Source organism: Vanacampus margaritifer, chromosome 1 (genome assembly GCF_051991255.1).
Source record: "Vanacampus margaritifer isolate UIUO_Vmar chromosome 1, RoL_Vmar_1.0, whole genome shotgun sequence".
NCBI classification, from domain to species: domain Eukaryota; kingdom Metazoa; phylum Chordata; class Actinopteri; order Syngnathiformes; family Syngnathidae; genus Vanacampus; species Vanacampus margaritifer.
The window spans coordinates 13,728,353-13,748,171 of NC_135432.1; the positions used below are offsets into that span (position 1 = coordinate 13,728,353).

Below are 19,819 nucleotides of genomic sequence, written 5' to 3' on the forward strand. Positions count from 1 at the left end.
CTGGGGAACAAACAGACAAGGAATACAAATGAGTAAATATTTGTATTCAAATTTGGTATTGATAGACGAAGCACGTTGAGCTTTCTAATTCAGTCAAGTCTCGAATGTGCGCGGCGACGCGTCCTTACTATTATCAGAGGGGCTGGTGGAGAGCAGATCCATGTGAGGACCGTTGCTCTGCTCGGCCAGGTCGATGGCCATCCTGATGTCCTCCACCCATCGCTCCATCTCAGCTGCGCAGCTGGGAAGAAGCAAAGGGGTCTTTATTGAACTCTTGCAGTTAGGTCAATCCGTTTTTTGGTGTGTCAGAAAAGTTCAGAAGAATTGATAAGTGGATTGTACGACGCCGTATTAGGGCCGCGTATATTATACATATTTTTAGAGGGCGGGGTCAATATTCCGAGAAAAAAAACGTGTAAATCTTTCCACTTCATAAAGTGGTAAAATTTGCGAGTTTATAAAGTGTACTACTCGGATGTTTGTGCCAATGCTTTTCAGTTGGGTTTTCAAACAAGGAGATAGTAATTGCTTTAGCAGATATTAACCATGTCATTAAGCATTCGCTCTTTGAAATGTTGGGTATGGCCATCGACAAAGATGTTCCGCTTTGCGAAGGATCAATAAATATTTACTTGTACGTTTATGCTTCCAGAATTATTATTTACACATTCATACATTTTGGTATTTTTGTGTGTCAAAATTTGCTGCTCTCCGTCATTCACTTGCATTTACCTAAAGTATGCTAGCTTCTGATTGGTTAGTGTTTAGTCGGCTGATATGTACGGTGGCCGAGAGGTGCAAAGCACTTTTACGAAGCTGTAAACAATTTACATTTTAGTAGGCATGGGCCGATAACCGGTTTGTTGTTTTACCTTGGTTTCAATAACCGTTAATACTGTCTGTCACCGGTAATTAACTCCTTCAATTAACTTTCTTCTCCTTCTACAGCAAGTGCACATGCAGTCTTGCATGGAGAGAGGTGGGGATAAGGGGAGACGCTTGTTGTTATTAAAATAAATAAATAAATGACTAAAAAATAAGTGTACAACATTTATTTAAACTTACCATGGTACACGTTTCTTAATGTACCAAATATTCTATATTTAGTTTAAAAATTAAATAGAATGTGTTGAATGAAAAAAAAAAATGCTGTTTTTATTTACCCAAATATTTTCTTTAAAGACATTTTAGAGCTGTAAATTTTAATACCGTGATACCGCAATATTTTTTGCTCACGGTTGTCATACCGTCAAAATCTAATATTGGCCCATGCCTACATTTTTTAAAACATTTTTACAAATCAAAAAACGATAATACATTGCCGTAACAAATTTATAAGTCTTGAAACAAATTTACATTTGAGAAAACACATTTACAAGATGTGAAACGCTTTTACAAACGGCGACACAAATATACAAGTGACGAAACACTTTTACAAGCTGCCAAAACAAATTTACAAGTAACTTTTTCAACCGGAAAGGGCGGACCAGTAGAACCGGAAGTGATACGGAGTTCGTGATGATTCAAGATGGACGTCGGGGAAGCGGTGTTTTGACCATTTTTCGGCAAACACATGAGCCGATTGACTGACGTCCGGCGTGCGTGGTCCTTCCGTCTGGGCTGCGACATTAAAAAACTCCAAACAAAAAACTCCACACAAAAAACAGAATTGAGTCAATCGGCTCAAGTCAAAACGAGCCAAACACCGCTTGCCAGCCGTCCATCTTGAATCACCATGAAATCCTTATCACTTCCGGTTCTACTGGACCGTCCTTTCCGGTTGAAAAAGTTACTTAAATACGTAAATTTGTTTTGGTTGCTTGTAAAAGTGTTTTGTCACTTGTATATTTGTGTAAAAGTGTTTCACGTCTTGTAAATGTGTTTTCTCGAATGTAAATATTGTTTCAGGACTTGCACATTTGTTATGGCAATGTAATTGTGTCTTTTTTGATTTGTAAAAATGTTTTCTAAAATGTAAATTAGTCTCCAGCTTTGTAAAAGTGTTTCTCGTATTGTAAAAGTGTTTTGCACCTCCCGGCCACCGTAGATGGGGGATCAGGAAGTGTATGCTGCCGTGTATGACGAGTAAAGTTTACATTAAGAATGAATCCGTTTCCATCCTGCTTTTTCATTTTATAAACATTAGCCACCAACGAATCCTCACATTAGACTATAGCTACGCTACGTGTATTTTTCGTAAGTTTCAAATTTGCGATTTATTAAAGTGGCAAATTAGCGAGTTTCTTTCTCGGAATATTGCCCCCGCCCACTAAAAATGTTCTTTATTCGTGGCCCTAATAAACCGTCGTAGAATTGGACACTTAAGAAAAATATAAAAATAACAAAGTTGTGTAAATGTTTGTTGCAGAGTACCTGGCTGCCACCACCACTGACTGCTGTTGGCCAAACAAGGTAAAAGAATGAGGGACGCCCCACTCCTCTTCACTCTCTGTAATCTGCACATACAAGCAAGCGCACAAACACAGAAAAGGTTTTGCCCGGCAACACGTTGAACAGATATTTTTTCTGGATTTGCAAATGCCCAAAAATCTAAACAGATAAGCCTCTATTTTGAAATAAAGGTCCATTCCATCAATATTATTTTCAGCCCTAGGGTGGAATACCGTCATTCCAAAGAGGGGTAGCTGGCCATGGACTTTGAACTGGTTGGATGGACTCATCCCTCGACTAGTGTACACCAAGGAATCGCTGAACTAGAGAAAAAAAGGCAGGAAAAAAAGTGGAATTATTAATTTTGCCACCACATGCATTAAAGCTCATTTTCAAGCATTTTGACGTCATACCAGGAAAAACATTCTCTGTTGCAGGCCTTTCCCCGAGAGCTTACTGAGGCATCCGAGTCGGATGAACTCCTGTCAGCCCAACACAAACACGCTTTTACCATTGAGAACAACAGACGACATTTATCTTCTATCAACCAAAGTGTCTTACCCTGCCGGGGATGGCCAGATTGTCGATGCCGGTCAGATCTTTCTTTAGCTCAAGAAGCTTTTGAAAGTTCTCCATCTTCATCATGGTGCCTTGCAGCTGCAGCATCAACTCCGTGATGTCTGCTAGGGCCGCTGCAGCAGGCAGACAAGAAGCGGGGATAACATTTGGATGAAGTTCACGCAAAAGTAGAAAATGCAATTGATTTAGAAATTGCATGTTAACGCTGAAGAGCTGATGCTGAACGGGAATGTGGTGGGATTCATTGAATGGTTGAAAAGTAGGACGGTGGAAGGAGAATTGTGGAAGGCGTGGTAATGTAAAACGTTTTTCGTAATGTTATAATAACTCCATACTGTATGGATGTGGTGAATAACCAGAACAGTTTTAAGTTGCAGTGGTTTGAATCGGTTGAGAAATGTGGAAGAAAGAGATCAAATATGTAAAACATCTCAATTTGGGAATTTTATTGTTATTAATAAAAATGAGGCAATTTGGGGAAGGTGAAAATATTTCCCCAGGTTGAGCTTAACCGTTTGAAGTTGGAATGTGAAATGTGTGTTGTTGTTTTTTTAAACGTCTCATTCACTTGAAAGTATTTTTTGTTTCGCTTGAAAAAAATGTAGGTTTGTAGGAAAACTGGAAATTTCTTGGGGAAAAAAAGTTTCCTCAATATCTTAATTTTGTAAAATTCTGATGTTTTAACAGTTGAGAATGTAGAAATATTTTAATTAGGGCTGAGTATGAATTCCAATGCTGCATTCGAGGATGGTCGGAAGTCGGATTTTCCCGAATTCAAACCAGGAAGTTCCACAGTCGGGAAAAAAAATGTGAAATGTGTGTGTGTGTTTTTTTTTCAAACGTCTCATTCACTTGAAAGTATTTTTTGTTTCGCTTGAAAAAAATGTAGGTTTGTAGGAAAACTGGAAATTTCTTGGGGAAAAAAAGTTTCCTCAATATCTTAATTTTGTAAAATTCTGATGTTTTAACAGTTGAGAATGTAGAAATATTTTAATTAGGGCTGAGTATGAATTCCAATGCTGCATTCGAGGATGGTCGGAAGTCGGATTTTCCCGAATTCAAACCAGGAAGTTCCACAGTCGGGAAAAAAAATGTGAAATGTGTGTGTGTGTTTTTTTTTCAAACGTCTCATTCACTTGAAAGTATTTTTTGTTTCGCTTGAAAAAAATGTAGGTTTGTAGGAAAACTGGAAATTTCTTGGGGAAAAAAAGTTTCCTCAATATCTTAATTTTGTAAAATTCTGATGTTTTAACAGTTGAGAATGTAGAAATATTTTAATTAGGGCTGAGTATGAATTCCAATGCTGCATTCGAGGATGGTCGGAAGTCGGATTTTCCCGAATTCAAACCAGGAAGTTCCACAGTCGGGAAAAAAAAAAGTACCCCGACTTCACGACGGGCTATAATGTGACGTCACTCTACAATGGCGACACCTTTTGGAAACACAGACCGTGAATGGTAAAACACAATTTACTTGAGTTATAAAACTAGCTAACTTTCTTCATTCATAAATATTCGACATAACTTCACGTAACACAACGTACGTGACAGTATGCCGCTATCTCCCTGCATGAAATTAACTAAACTGTATGAAATGCTCATGGAAAAAGATAAAAACAATAAATGAAGCAAAATTGCGAGAAGGCAAGTTTGCTGGAGGTCAAAATGAGTTTTAAAGACCAAAATAAAAAACAATTGATCACAATCCGCCATTTTCGTTGTTTACTTTCGCCTCGAACGCTTTCAGTTCGGAACTGGGAAAAACCAACTCGGATATATCCGACTACCCTCGAATGCAGCATTTCCTCAATCGATTCGATTTCGATTCAGTTTGATTCAATTTCGACATTTTCCCGATTCACTTCATTTCAATCCAATATCAATTAATTATGGCACATCAATTCTGCTTAAATATCGAGTACATGATAAAAAGGCCACAAATTTAAAATTTCAAAGTAAATTTTTACGGGGGCAGTAACTGGTCAAATGATTTAATTTATTAATGAAAGTAGCGCGTGTTATAATCACTTAAATGTTGCACAAACATTGACAATTTGACATCAGCAAGGATGAGATGAAATGATTTTCATAATCTAATTTAATAATTGTAAATATAAATTAAAAATATTCTGAATTGTCTTAAAGTGAAAAAAAGGCAGGTCTTTCATAAATCTAAGAAAATATGTTTAAATTCATGTGAACAGTAATTTCAAGAAAATTAAGATTAAAAACATTTGGCCTTTAAAATTCTATTTTCTTAAGAATTTATGGGAAAAAGATATATAAAATAATCGATTCCTGTTTTTATGAATCAATATCGGGCTTGAAAAGGAAAATCGATTTGATATTGATTATTCGATATTTTAAACCCAGCCCTAATTTTAATGTATTTATTCCTTCAGCATCCACACATGTAATCATGACGATACAGCAAAGCAGCGGCAGGACTCATTACCTCTGCAGTCCCTGAAATCTTCATGGGTGGGCGGGTAGTGCTTGCAGAGCCTCTCCAGGATGAGTTTGTAGTGCAGCAGGCGGTGGAGCGGCCGTAGGAGGAAAAGGTTAAAGGGGAGGTAGCACACCCTCTGCTGCTCCAGTTCTCCACACAGAGCCTCCGCCTTGCGACTGAACCTGAGACACACAGATAGAGGACAGACTTTTTCTTTTTTTTTTCTCATCCAAAAACAGTATGATTTGGTCGATTTTGACAATATCTTCCGAATAATTCTCGATATCAAATAAAGAATTACAGATCACACGTTTATGGCATGTATGTTTCAAAATTCTAACCAATACAGTATATTTTTTTCTTTAATTAAACACACACTGGTAAATGTAAAATATATTTTAGGTACCCAGATACCCAAAACATGCTCAGTGTACACTAATTTTGTAGTACCTGTACAAAAGAATGACAAATGTGATCATTTTTGTGTATTTTGAGTCACTTTAGGAAAAAAAATTATTTTTATTGCACTCAAATGTCAAAACTGATTAAATTGAATACAAACTGTTAAAATAGGTCAGAACATTCTTTCCGAGGGGTTGACGCACTTACCGACAGGTTCGTTCCAGCTCCACCAGGCACTCCGAATGTTTCTGCAGATGAGTCGTCAGCTGCTGCAGTTGTAGCAGAGGCGTGGAGAATGTCGAGAATCAAAAGTTTATTTCATACAAAAGCCAGGGGAAATCACTATGGTAGCAGTAGATGAAGTTCAATTACCCTGAGACTCTGAATGTTCTTCAGTAGAACGTCACCGATTCGTTGATAGTCTCCTTTGATGTGTGCATTGGATCGACCCTCCCTAAAAGTAAAAACAAAAGTCTTTTGTTTTCCTAATGGCAACTCTGCATTGAAATGCCATTCAAGAGTGTGTGCAGAATTTTTTCTGTTTGTGTCATCCATAAACGTTGGTGCGCCACTACATTTGAAATACAAAAACAACAATAACTCTTTCACATTTGAAAATAATTAACTCTTTGACTGCCAAACGTTATCCAAAAAACAACCTCTACAATGCCAGCCGATTTAGAGTATTTTAACTCATCTTTCAAGGCAAACAGAATATTGTGTGTTTTGACTACATATACATGGTGGGTACCAAATGGAAAATCGCGTTCCATTCTTTCATTAGAAAAAAAGATATGTTTCTACCTTATTCCATTCTTTAGTAATTACCATTTGAAAATAGGTAATTTGAGTGCCAGGAGAAGGAGAAAATGAGCCATTTCTGAAAAGATACATTTTCTGCACAACAGGGACTTTAAATCTAATTCACAGAGCGTCACTAAACAAAAAATATAAGTGTCAATGTGACAAAGGCTTTGATCATTCACGTCATCCTTGAAAACATTCTATTTCATCAGATTCGTCATGTTTCATTGTAATTCCATACACCGGGAGCCCATTGAAAAGAGATACAATGCTGCCATCTGCTGGCCATAGTTAGTGGCTGTTTTGGGATTTGACAACCTCAATGACAAGGCAGTGTTGCGCAAGACGTTGCACTGCTCATTTAGAGAAAAAAAAAAAGTTGACATCAATTGACGTTATTGGTGGCATTCATTAAGGATTTTAGCATACGTCATTAATCGTTTTTGGCGGTCAAAGAGTTAATAGTGACTAGCTTTGGTCACATTTCTCCAAAAAGAAATAAATGGAACATATTTACCAGGAAAATAATGATAAATAAATAAGTGCATTTCTGTACAATGGTTTTTCATTTGTTACCACAAATGCAATTTAGTTGACATGACATCACATCATTTATGGTCATTTTGGAACTGTAACGTTTCAGTGACGAAATAAATAACGCAGGCCAAACCTTGAACACAGCTAGGTACAACAGAAGTCCACAAGTCATTGTCGAATGCGATCAAGACATTTGAGAATAAGCCTTAATGTCATACCACCATCACAGGTGATATTCTACGAGATGTCAGCATATTACACCAAACATCAGTGAAGCAGGCCCCTCGAACAAGGATGAAACTTTACTGATGATTTGTCGTTGTTTTTTTTGTTTTAAATCACAGTAAGTCACCGTAAGAGCTGAAAGATATTACAACCCAAGCAAACAACAATCAAAACTATGCACACTAGTGAAAACAAATTATTAAACAAACTTTACCTTTTCCCTCATCGGAGGGGCTGCCAATACAAAATAAGGCATTCTTTGACGCTGCGCAACAAACTTTTCTAGCATACTAATACTATTAAGCTAGCTTCAGTACAAAAACACTCAACCGAAAGTGACTTCAAAATAAAAGCGAAAACTGAAGTGATGATTTACAACGCAAATTTAAAAATAAAATATCAATGTTCTGGTAAGAAAAAATAATTATGGTTATTTACAACCAGATTATGGTGTCAAAGGAATAACCCTGCAGTCTATATTCGGCTTTTCTTTGGTTTTTGAGATATTTTATGCAATGCTGATTCTCAAGGAACAGCCCCAAAAAGAGCTGTTGAGAGAACACGAAAAGAACATTTCTGCTTTTGTCATTCGTCATCAAGAATAAGAGGGACGATTTGTTTTTTTTACATCCTAAATTCAAAAGTGGCTAACAAATTTTTACACTTCATTAATGCTAACTAAAAACTTTTTTACAATTCTGGTCTTATTTTATATCAATAAAGTGAATTCCGGTCTAAATTCATGGCCCATCGCGTATTGTGGATTAAGACTCTCTTTTATTTAATAATGTTTTTACAGTATACAAGCAACTGGAAGAGGTGCAGCATTTATTAAGATTAAGAAGAAGAGGCAGAGGAGGTCCCCAACAAAGCTCCAGTAATGTTTCACACAGTGCAAAGAGAATATATGACCTGTGTTTGCCTCTATGCAGAAGATTCTAGTACAAACAAATCTGGTCAAACCAGCATCTCTGAATGGGATCGTGTTCTACTGTACTTTCAACACCTCGCATGTAATCTGACGTCGATACTGACCATTGTGCCAGTCTTTGCTCCACCTCCTTAAGGAAACTTTGGTGGAACTTGTAGATTGGATCATAATTGGCTGATATCAGGTTCCGAACAGTCACTGGGAATGCGTCTTCATCTTTCTCTGCAATACGTTGGAAAGACTGGGATGGACACAAACAAAAAGAGGGGAAAAAAAGAGGGTGAGGGAATCTACAGCGAGACACAGTTCAGACGGGCAAAGGACAGGGTGGGAGGTTTGGAGGAATTTGGAAAGCTCAGTAGTGCCAGCCAAAGAAAATATTGAAGAGTTTTAAAAAGCGCTCAGCACACGCCTTTCTCCCACATCAAAGTAGCTGGAAACCACCCTCGCGAAGCAACAGCTGACCGAGCGAAAAAAATCAGATTAGGATGCATTTTCGGCCCAAACCAATGTCAGCAGGACTTTACGGTAATTTCATCTAAGTAGGTTTACAGCGCCGCTGTCTTGAACCTTCTGTATTTGACTCATTGGTTCGTCTTTATTCACTGGACCAGCTGCATATATTCCCAGAGGGTAAATGTGCAATCCCATAATTTTTTTTTAAAAAACAGCAGCATCCAAACTGTTTTGGCTTTAATGTAAAACAATTTACAGGTTGTTGAACTTTCCTAGAGGCTCCACTTTAAAACATCTGGAACCGATTCCCCGACGATAAAGTTTTTACTCTCTTTGTTATCTATTAGCGCTCTCACCTCAGTGATGACATGCAGTTCTTTGAAGTAGGTCCGCTCGGTGGTCAACAGTTCCTTTGCGATGAAATAAGCCTTGTCTGTGGGAAACTTCTGGACACAAAAAGGTGGCACAGAATCATCTGACCAAAATGTATTATTTAAAGGGGACGTCAACTGTAAACATTTCTTGACAATAACATGTTATATGTGACCTCAATAGTCTAAACATGACATTCAACCCCTGGGCGTTATTTGACCATTTTTTGGCTTTTTGTTGGTTCTGACCAAGCCATTTCAAAATAAAATAACGCCCAGGGGTTAATATTACAATTGTGGAATATAAGTTATGAAGCAAAATCCAGCCGTTTTTATCCATCTCAGGGGGTGGCCATTTTGCCACTTGCTGTCGACTGAAGATGACATCACAGCTTGCCTGTTTTCTGAAGCTAAGCTATGATTGGTTGTCACCTGAGACCTGAGCAACTGTGATATCATTTTCACTCGACAGAAAATGGCAAAATGGCCGCCTTCTGGTACTGATAAAAATTCTGGATTTTGCATCTTAACTCATACTCCACTAACACTATAAAAGACTAGTGGGGCTGCATAGAACATATTAAGAACTTTTTGGGGGTTGACTTCCCCGTTAAAACAATCAAGATCAAACCCATTTATTGTTTTGTATGCCCACCTTCCTCCTGGCCTCATCCTCATCATCGTTCCAAACGTCACCGAGCAGAGGGCTGGTGAGAGGCGACAGCTGACTTGGGGCCACCACGCCGACGGGAATGTCTCCGTTCAAAATGCCGTTGGCGTTCACCCCCGGGTGGTGACTTTTCAGTGGGGAGGCCTCAGAGTCAGGACTTCCTGGGGGAGGAAGAGGAGGGATAAATGGAGAGGAAGATGAGGGAGGGGCAGTAAGAGTAGAAGAGTGAGGTGACGGTAAATGAAGGACACACACGTGGCGTTTGGGGGAATGTGATGCAACACAAAGTACAACTACTGTCTAGAAACTCACTGCCAACTTGTGTACATCCATGACAGCTTCTACAAATTACATCAACGGCAACACTTAAGCAACCTGGTAATGCATTTCGAGATGAGAGAAGACCCTCACAAATCAATACACGGTAAATGTGTTAGTAATGAGAACAAGGTTAGTCTGCAAGCTGAAGCGTCTAAAAGTAAACACATCTCAAGTCCAGCATGCTTGTTTGCTGAGGCAGGATTGCAGTCGTACGGGACGTCACTATAAAAGCTAACTACTAAACTATGATGTCATACTTGCCCGGGGTGCAACGTTGAGTCCACATGCTGGTGGAAAACCACTGAGTCCGTAATTACTTACCAGCGTGGCCAAAAACATACACAAACACAAGCAAGTCAAAACAGTGCAGGAGCCGTCGAGCAGGGCACATGCACAAAAAGGACAACCAACACCAAAACATAGCTTGTGGTTGTGGGGGTGGATGACTTTTCAGTTCGTTTGTCCAGGTGCTTAACTCATTTTCTCCCCAAAACGTATAAATACGTTCTACTTTGAATATGACCATGCTCCCATAGACTTATTTATAGTTTTTTTTTAATGTTTTTTTTTTAATGATGGAGCATACAGAAGGCTTTAATGCTGCCACTCAACTGCACAAAACGGTTGAAGCAATAGTAGTTTTACAAAAACGGCCAGCAGGTGGCAGCAGAGTATAAGAGATCGGCCAGGGCCATGTTGCAACAAGCTCTTTTTGTCAGTGTTTTCACCAGGAATGTGAATATTGATGAAACTTAGCTATATTCTAATGCTAATTGCTGCAAAACGGAAACAGATAGAAATACACTTTTTTCCTGATGAAAGAAGAGACTCTAATCTTTCTTTTGGTAGGTTCCTTGTTTTTATAGCAATTAAACACAATATTCTGTGGGCCTTGCAAAATCAGTCAAAATCCAGTAAAACAGCCAGGAGCGAAGGGGGTTGCTTCACTGAAAATGGCTGGGAGTGAATGAGTTAAGGGTAGGGCGAGGGCTGTTGGACCCAGGGACAGAGAATTCCCAACTTTTATTTTTCGGAATCATGCACATTTTCTTTATTAGAATTTTTGGGTGTTTTTATTTATGCAAGCGCAGGAAAAGAAGTTACAGTGTTAAAGACAGATGAAGGAAGAGTAAAACAAGCAGATTTGCATTTTGAGGGGAAAATAAAAAAGGTGATAAATGTGTTGAAAAGAGTTACAAGAGTGAAACCCAGAGTGTCTTCAGCCCACATATTTAGTGTGTAAGTCAAATGTTGAGGAATACACGTTCAGCAGTTCTATTGACCTTTACAAATATACTAATTAGTTAAAGTTCAGGAGAAAACAAATAAATATAAGCCTACATCTAAGTCATGTAATGTAATCCCATTACCTAAAAACAACTATATGAACATTTATATGAGCAAATTTGCCTCTGATTATCTCAAGAAAGTACAAAAATCACAATCTATCATGTCACAAGCACATATTATTATAATGACCACCATGTATGGGCTTTTTCATGAGAGGGAAGACAAAAGGACTCAACTCCAGCACGCGCATGATTGTATGTCCTTTCTCTAACAAAAAAAATCCCACACAAACAACTTCAAAACGTGCAGTGAGGTTCAAACATATGTTTGCACTTACAATATGCATTAAACTGAACTTGGCTTGTATCCGTCTGTCACCCTCCCACCCACTGGAGTTGAGGCAACTTTGTTTTGCCCCTCGTGTGCACAGTGCGGAAACATACGGCAAATGGTTCCTAAATGTTTGGAAACAAACAGCGCTGTGAAATAACAGACAAGTAATACAAATAATTAGGGGTGTGCCTAAATTTTTTTATTTAATTTAATATTTTCATAAGAATCTCGATTCTCATTTAGTACAATTCAGAATCGATTTTAAATGTCCCAAAATGTATTTTATTTGAATTATTTTATACGGTCTTGCCCTTGTTTGTGTGTGTCTTTATTGGGAGTACAGTTCATGTTGTACCCAATTTGGCCACTTAGGGGCAATGTGGATACGCTGTTAAGTTGTAGCCACATTAGAGAGTAGAAGGAAAAAGTCACAATCAAGTTATGCCCAAAAAAAGGTTGTTGTTTTTTTTGCAGCGTAGGAAGAGCATATGTTGGTGAGTAATGTTAAGATGCTTCTCTGTATACAATCCTGAAACGTTTTGTATGAATAGCCGTTCTTTTGCGTGATAAAAGTGTCGTGCGTAGTAGAGCATGACAATTCTTTGCACATGTATAAATTCAAGCAGAAATCATTGTCAATCAAATCATTTTGCATCAAAAAAAAAATTCTGAACCGAAAATCGAAATTCTGAAATGAATCGCAGACCCAAAATCGAATCGAATCGTGAGACGGTCAAAGATTCCCACCCCTACACGTAATGCTTCGCAAACATTCTGGAACCATTTAAAAGCCTTTAACAGTGAGTGACAAAGTGAGCAAAAACAGAGCTGAATGACAGAAAAGGCGTTTGTCCAGTTAACATGCATTCTGGGGAGGGGCGAGCAGGACGCCCCGAAAAAAACAGAAAACATGCTCAAAAATAGCAACATTACAAAGCATGAAGTGTTAACATTTGTATCAGAACAAGCCAAGGGGAAAATGTCAATCAGATGTAGGAATTTAGCAAGCAATTTTCTGACATTTGTCAGACTGTCACATTCGGCTCTCATTCAGAAGCATCCTTTAGAAACGCATAAACAAATAGCAGGTTGGTACACAATTCATTCATGTGGCGACATCACAATGGAAACTTAATTAAGAAGGCCCGGTAAGCTGACGCCAAGGAAAGGTCACACACACAGATAGTGTGCGTGTGTGTGTGTGCTTGCATGCCAGGAGCCAAGCCAAGCATGAATGGTCACGAGGAAATGGGTTCATGTTTGATTGGTGATTACTGTGAGTGCAAAGGTGTAACAGTGTAAAGACTGGAAAAGGCCTACAATTATCAAAAATACGCTACACAAACGTGTATATAAAAGTTATCCTAACTCCCACTAGTCTATTCAAATACATTAGTTAAGCGTCTCTAATTTTAAATATAAAATACTACAAAAGTCTCCACCACAAAAAAACATTGCAAGTATGAAAGTGCTCCAAAACGACAGGAGGTCCAAGGCAGTGAGCACAGCTACTCCTGCAACAACAGTCCCTCTTAAAAGGAGGATTATTCTCAACGGCTGCCCGCTTGAAAATAATCACAGGTGACACAGTCAGGAAAAGCACTAAAGACAAATGCCTACACTAGGAAACTAATGTATTGCACAAGACGACAAATACAACATTACAGTTTAAACCAACAACCTCGTCTCTATGCCTAAAGATGTCAAGAATAAAACAAACAAAATAGGGACTAAAAGGTGACACTTCATTTTGGTGATGAAAACTGAATTATGTATGCTACATTAGTCCTTAATGTAAATAATATAAATACAAATATATTATGGCACATTGTTTAAAAAAAAAAAAGCTTGTTGGCAGGATCACCGTCTAAACGTGATGCCAGCAAACTTTTGTTGTCAACAGCTCATAACCTTCTTAAACCCTAGTAAGCCTTCATTCAAAGTCAACATTTGTCTATTGTCATCACTATTTCTAAATTCCGTGAGTAGATTTCATGGTGATGCTACAGTTTATTACAGTCACCAAAAACAATCTGTTGTACTCACACACAGGGAATGCACACCTGCATCCCATAGTAATCACACCTTAACCTCCCTAACAACCACATTGTCTGTAATGCATACTAAATTCAAACAACTCAGACATTGCAGGAGTAATATATACAATGGAAGATTTTTTTTTTTTTATCCCGTGGTGAACTTGTAGAATATCAGCCAAAAGTTACTACATGTTAAGTGAAACAAGTATTGTAACAACTCAGTCAGAATTCTGGCTCTCATTAATTGCTTGGTGCACAAGTAGCACAAAATTAAGCACAATTACCAAAAACTCAAGGATAAAGAAAATCTTACTTCCAATTTCTGTTGCAATTTGGATATGAGGGACAAAATTGGGTCATGAATATCAGCAAAAATACTTTGTGAAAGTCTGAAAGATAACTGGTGCCGTTATTTCAAATAGTAGACGTACGTAGGGGCGGCGTGGCTCAGTGGTAGAGTCCGTCCGCGAGGTTGTGGGTTCGATCCTCACCCCTGGTTACACTGGTGTGTGAATGGGTGAATGTGATGCTACGGAAAGCGCTTTGGGCACTATAGCTAAAAAAAAGAGCTAAAATACTTCGACATGAACTTGATCTCAAGGCAGCTGTGACCTCAGTCGTTGAGAAAATAACTGGTTAAAACTGTGCCATAATGGACTAAAAGCTTAGGATGCCCGTAAGATGCCGCTCTCCAAGAAAGCCACATTTACAGGCCCGCCTAAGGTTTGCCAGTGAATATCAATGACTGAGAGTGGGCTTGTGGTCAGCTGAAACCATGTTGAGGTATTTATTATATCTCAAACATGAGAATGACCCAAACGTATTACGAACTTCAAGTGCATGGGGTGGTCGAAACCAATCTTCACACCTCAACCCAATAGCAAATCTGTGGAGGAAGCTGAAGCTTCAAAATTCAAAGGGTCAAAAAGGCCTCTCCACCAAGTACAAAACTAGTTGCTGCACAAGAATCCAATACTTAGCTCACATGGAATGTTGTTTTATGCCATTTTTACTTATCTTCTGTCTATCACCATAATCAAAAAAAGCAAGAATTGACAGCCACATCCTGCCCTCATGCAACCAACTATAAGATGCCATGGATTGGTAGCTTTATGGCCTTTAGCAGCTGAAAACGCGACCGCCTCTCTCTTCCTCGTTGAAATTGTAGCCACCTTGCGCCACCTCTCCATCATTACCGTCAACCAGCTGGAGACTCCCAAAGGAGAATTTACAGCGTGGAAGCGGAGACGCGCACACGCCGTTAGAGTTGACCGAATTCATGGAGCTGACGGCGGCGGGATTGCCGAACATCAGCGGGTGGCTGTACGCGCTGCTGCCGGTGTCCGACTCGGTGTCACTAGTGTCGCTGCCGCTGCTGGTGGAGCCGTCGATCATTTGAACCGGCTGGTTTAGATTGTTACGGTTTTTCTGAGTTGCGGGCGTGCCGCGCTGGCCGAACAAGCGCTGCACTGTATTGGAACGCGCCTGACCCGGAGCCAGGAGGTTCCCGGGATGATTACCGTTAGTTATGATCATTCTTCGCTCCAGTGGGGCTGAACACGGGGTCTGCGCATGCAGCCGGGTGTGACGTGCACTGGTTTGGTAGATGGGCGTGGACGTGAGCTGGCTGAGAATGAACGGATCAGTATCGGAGCGATTACGCATGTTGTTGTTGCACTGTTTGGCCAAATGTGCAGGCGTGCGGTTGGAGATGAAGTTGACGGGCGAGTAGCTGCCATAGTGGTTGGGCGGAGGGACAACGGGCGCCTCGACGGGCGTACCCCCGGGACGCTTACTGAAATAATGCCCGGCGTCATCCCATCGAGGGTGACCGTTTGTTACCTCGCCGTGACCGAGCGAGTTTGTGCGCTGGTGGAAGCTGCTCATCACCGGGCTCGAGCACTGGCTTTGAGTGCCCATTCCAAAGGGGCGCCCCGGTGCCGCCACCCGTTTCTCGCGACCCTGAAAGATCTCATCCAGCAGCGTGCTATGGAGCGGCAGGCGGATGTTATTATTTGACAAACTGTCATCATCGTTGAGCTCGTGGCTACCATTAACCTTGGACTGTGGCTGATCGCTACCATTTCTATCACCCAGCATACCTTGCTGTTGACCTTTTACATCCTGCTGTTGCATCAACCCCGAATGATTCGTGTGGTAGAAGCCATTAACAAGCCTGAACAGACTCCCATTCGGGCCCCCATTCGGAGCGTTACAACCCGTGTGCTTTTTGGACTCGTCATTGCTGCCGTTGGCTTGGCTACAGCCTTTGCTGCTCTTTGTGACATCGCATTCACTGTCTACGTCGCTGCAGTCTATGTAAGGAATGGAAGAACTGCTGCCTTTGTTGGCCCTGCAGGATGGACCTGGATTGAGGAGATGCTTGTCTTTGTGGGTCTGCCTGGCATCTGAGCCGGGAGCTGCGCTGTTATCACGGAAGCCGTTGGTGGCAGATATGGCCCCTGGTGGTTCTTGTGCACCGTTAGAGTCCACTTGTCCGGCCGAGTCTGGTCGATCTTCCATCGGTACAGATGTGACACTCTGCAAGACAGTTGGAGGAGAAGATTTTTTTTAATGGCCTCTGATTTTTATTTTCTGTCATATGAATGTGTTACCTCTTTTGGCACTTGCGATCTGAAGGAAGAAGACTGATGAGGCATGCTGCTAGTGGACAGAATCTTACTGTGCTTCCTGAGAAGGGTTGACATTTGGGGTCAAATCACATGCACATTTTTGGTAAAAAGTTTTAACAGTCTCACCTTTCAAATGGAACCTTTTTTAGCTCAGAATCTTTCACATAATCAATGATCTGCTTCTGGGTCCGACCACTGCAACAACAGGACACAAAGGGATGACTATAGAAGCCAAATTAAGGGTGCAATACATGGCTTTAACCTAGTTAAAACTGGAATTTTTGCTGGTGATTCCTGCAAAAATGACTGTTCTCAGAATAAATGAGTACACGCCAACAGATATGTAGGAAAGTTAGAATCGGTAGTCAGAATTCATATGGCATAATATATTACAAAATACCCCAACAAAGGTGGGCCATTGATTGCAAATGATTTTGTCATTTGACCATTTTCTTTTCTAAGCTAAAAACTGAAATCCACCCACAGTTGAATCCGTTTTGAATATTGTTGTGTTATTTCAAAATTTTTACAGTATGTGTATATGCATATGTGGCTCTACCTATTGTATCAATTGCATCTATTGTATGCATCCATCCATTTTTTGTATATATATCTACAATATCAGAGGTGGGCAGTCTCGGTCCTCAAGGGCTGGAGTCCTGCAGGTTTTGGAGGTTTCTCACTTCCAACACAAGCTGATTCCAATCAACAGGATCATTATCAGGCTTATGCAGAGCTGGCTGATGAGCTGATCATATATCAGCTGTGTTGGAGAAGGGCAACATGCAAAACCTGTAGGACTCCGGCCCTCGATGCCCACCTCTGTACTTTATTGTATCTATCTGTTCTGTATAATATCATATCTATCAATACTATTGGTGTGTAAACAATCCCTAACGACATAGTCAAATGTGTGCTTCTGGCTTTCCAGAAGTTGCTACTACCTGAAACGGAATGAGGATCCTCTGGTGAAGAGGATGGGCTTGGGTTTGGCCTTGGGTTCCTCGAAAAGTCTAAAAAAGGCGTGATACTCGACACAGATCTTCCAAAAGATTTTGCAGCAGTCCCTGCTGGCCATTGCAAACTCCAGCGTGTCATGGTGACCACTTTGCTGGAAGAAGAAGAAGAAGAAGAAGAAGAAGTGGGCATAAAGACAGATGGAGCTAAAAGCAGCCTCATAATGGAAGGTGCAAGAGAAACTTACAGCAGGGTCAGCTCTCAGCTTGATAAGAAATCGTTTGCGTTTGAAGCTGAGTTTGCGAATCTTGGACCAGTTGAAGGCATTTATTTTTGTGTATCCCTGAAAGGAAAACATATGCACAGAATGAGGTTCATGTTTGAAAAAAAAAAATCACCCATCACTGCAGACTGTAAAATAAAATCTTACTTTGGTTAGGCCAATCATTTAATTATAGTTCAAAGGGGAGTGGGAAGACGTCAAGATTGAAATGCTCTCAACTAAACTGTTCCACAGTCTCATCCCAGAGAACTAAATGCAAATTCTTGTACTGATTCCATACATTTTGAAGTTATACAGTATATCCAGCATAAGTTATAACCCCCATCTCTCTCTCTACACACAATTTTGTGGTAAAACATGAATTTTGTATGGATGTTACCTGGAACACTAGCACCCCAGTGTGGGCCACAGCCAAGCTGAGTTTGGTACCCTCGCGGTCCTTTGCCGGGTGCAGACGAACGCCGTACATTTCAAGTCGCCGGGCGATTTCCAGCAGCTGGTAGTCTGACTCTGCGGGGGTCTGTCCGCTGAAGAGGAGAGGGACCGGTCCATCATTCAGTAGTTGATCTCATGCTTATCTAGCTGATGGCTTGTTTATCAAACAGTCTGCTTTTAACATTGAAACTGTCTGAAGGTGAATATTCGATTTGCCAATATTTGGAATTAGCATCCTTTATGTTTCAGTGTTTGCATGCAGTACCCTTTAATTAGACCACAATGATGATCAAGGTGATTGACCCCCCCCCCCCCCCCCCCCCCCCCCGCCGCCCCCCCAGCATGCTTTAAAATACATGGGCGAGATCAGATGGCGGTGACAAGCTTTGTTTCCCTGCAAATCGGAAAATATCTTCCTGTTTCCTGTATACGCTGCTGAATTAGCCACTTCCTTCCTGCATCGGCTGAGGGATGGGGGAAGGGAAAGGGATCAGGGACGGGCTGCTTCGGGTTTCAGTGCTTATCTGCGACACTTTTAACACAGTGGGGAAAATATGTGGATGTTCTCGCAGGTGCATTTTAGGAGTGCCAAACAGTATGTTTGTGGATCGCTGCTCTCCACTGTGGAAATAAATGGATGCATGTTGTGGCAAAGTAAACAGTGTAAAAGTGTAGGGGAGTTGGGGCTGGAGGCAGGGTAGGATGTACTTCAAAATTTTTGTGTTGCTGATCGCTTGACAAAAGTTTATGTGTGTGTGTGTGTGTGGTGCATAGATATTATTGGTGTAGCGCAGCAAAATGAAATAAAAGCTAAGGTCATGTTTCAAGGACCAAGAGGGGTAGGGCACAGAGGGAGCAACTATTCTAAGGTGTTTTGGTAACAACACCCTCCCCTCACAAAAAAAGTGGGGGTGCTCAAACACTCAGCCCCTCATTGGTGCCACAGCGCTGCTTGTGCGTGTTTATAGGAGGGTGAGGGAAAGATAGAAATCTGCTGGAGTGTTGAGACTGTGAGATGGGTGTGTAGTGTGTGAAATAGAAATCTGGTGCAAGACCTGCTGTGGATGTCTGTGTTTATGACTCCTGACACCCTTCTGAAACTGATCCCCAGTCAGATAAGGGAAGCTCAGTGTTGTTTATGTTTAACAAGCACGCCTAACCTCAATCAGCTCTTTAACCCTGAGGCCTTATTGAGCTTTTAATGCCCTTTCATTGTTTGTGGTCTAGATTTAGACACGTACGGATGTAGTGTCTAATAATTTAAGATTTCCTAAAAAATCTTTTACTGCATCTTTATTGGGGGGGGGGGGGTAAATCTAACACTAGTTCTTGTCATGACTCAGTGTAAAATATCAAATCCTTTTTATTTTTTAACCCTTAAAAAATTAAGAATATTACCAGTACATGAATTTGATTCCCAGTCCAAAATTTGGCAAATTATCTAATCTAGTAGAGAAAAATAGAATAAAAATTTTCAAGCAACGAGTCTAGAATGAAATCCATTTTATCCCAACCATATGATTCAATTCAGTAAATAACAAGGATTTTTTTTTAAATTGTACCATAGCCAAAAGGTATAATTTGGCATACAGTATACTGTATTATTGATATATTTAAATTACAAAACCAGGGGAAAAATCTACACACTTGGTAAGTTTAAAGTGAAAGTCAACCTTAAACATTTCTTGACAATAATATGTTATATGTGACCTCA

At 40.3% G+C, this 19,819-nt stretch overlaps 1 protein-coding gene across 3 annotated transcripts in view; it reads right to left on the reverse strand.

The window, feature by feature from the left end:
- Window positions 1-19,819, reverse strand: part of LOC144056938 (FERM, ARHGEF and pleckstrin domain-containing protein 1-like) — a 44,697-nt gene that overhangs the window by 5,202 nt on the left and 19,676 nt on the right. Inside the window, exons 8-24 of one of the 3 annotated variants that reach the window (XM_077574105.1) lie at window positions 18,050-18,197; window positions 17,635-17,730; window positions 17,375-17,541; window positions 16,557-16,625; window positions 16,413-16,488; window positions 16,164-16,338; window positions 9,800-9,975; window positions 9,130-9,216; window positions 8,422-8,558; window positions 6,193-6,274; window positions 6,028-6,089; window positions 5,425-5,600; window positions 2,953-3,083; window positions 2,805-2,873; window positions 2,625-2,714; window positions 2,374-2,456; window positions 129-241 (exon numbers count right to left, since the gene is read on the reverse strand). In XM_077574105.1, the coding sequence (XP_077430231.1) occupies window positions 129-241; window positions 2,374-2,456; window positions 2,625-2,714; window positions 2,805-2,873; window positions 2,953-3,083; window positions 5,425-5,600; window positions 6,028-6,089; window positions 6,193-6,274; window positions 8,422-8,558; window positions 9,130-9,216; window positions 9,800-9,975; window positions 16,164-16,338; window positions 16,413-16,488; window positions 16,557-16,625; window positions 17,375-17,541; window positions 17,635-17,730; window positions 18,050-18,197 (1,937 nt within the window). Of the gene's footprint in view, window positions 1-128; window positions 242-2,373; window positions 2,457-2,624; window positions 2,715-2,804; window positions 2,874-2,952; window positions 3,084-5,424; window positions 5,601-6,027; window positions 6,090-6,192; window positions 6,275-8,421; window positions 8,559-9,129; window positions 9,220-9,799; window positions 9,976-10,396; window positions 16,339-16,412; window positions 16,489-16,556; window positions 16,626-17,374; window positions 17,542-17,634; window positions 17,731-18,049; window positions 18,198-19,819 lie in introns of those variants that run through there. The other 2 variants (XM_077574097.1, XR_013295144.1) reach the window with 2 other exon arrangements.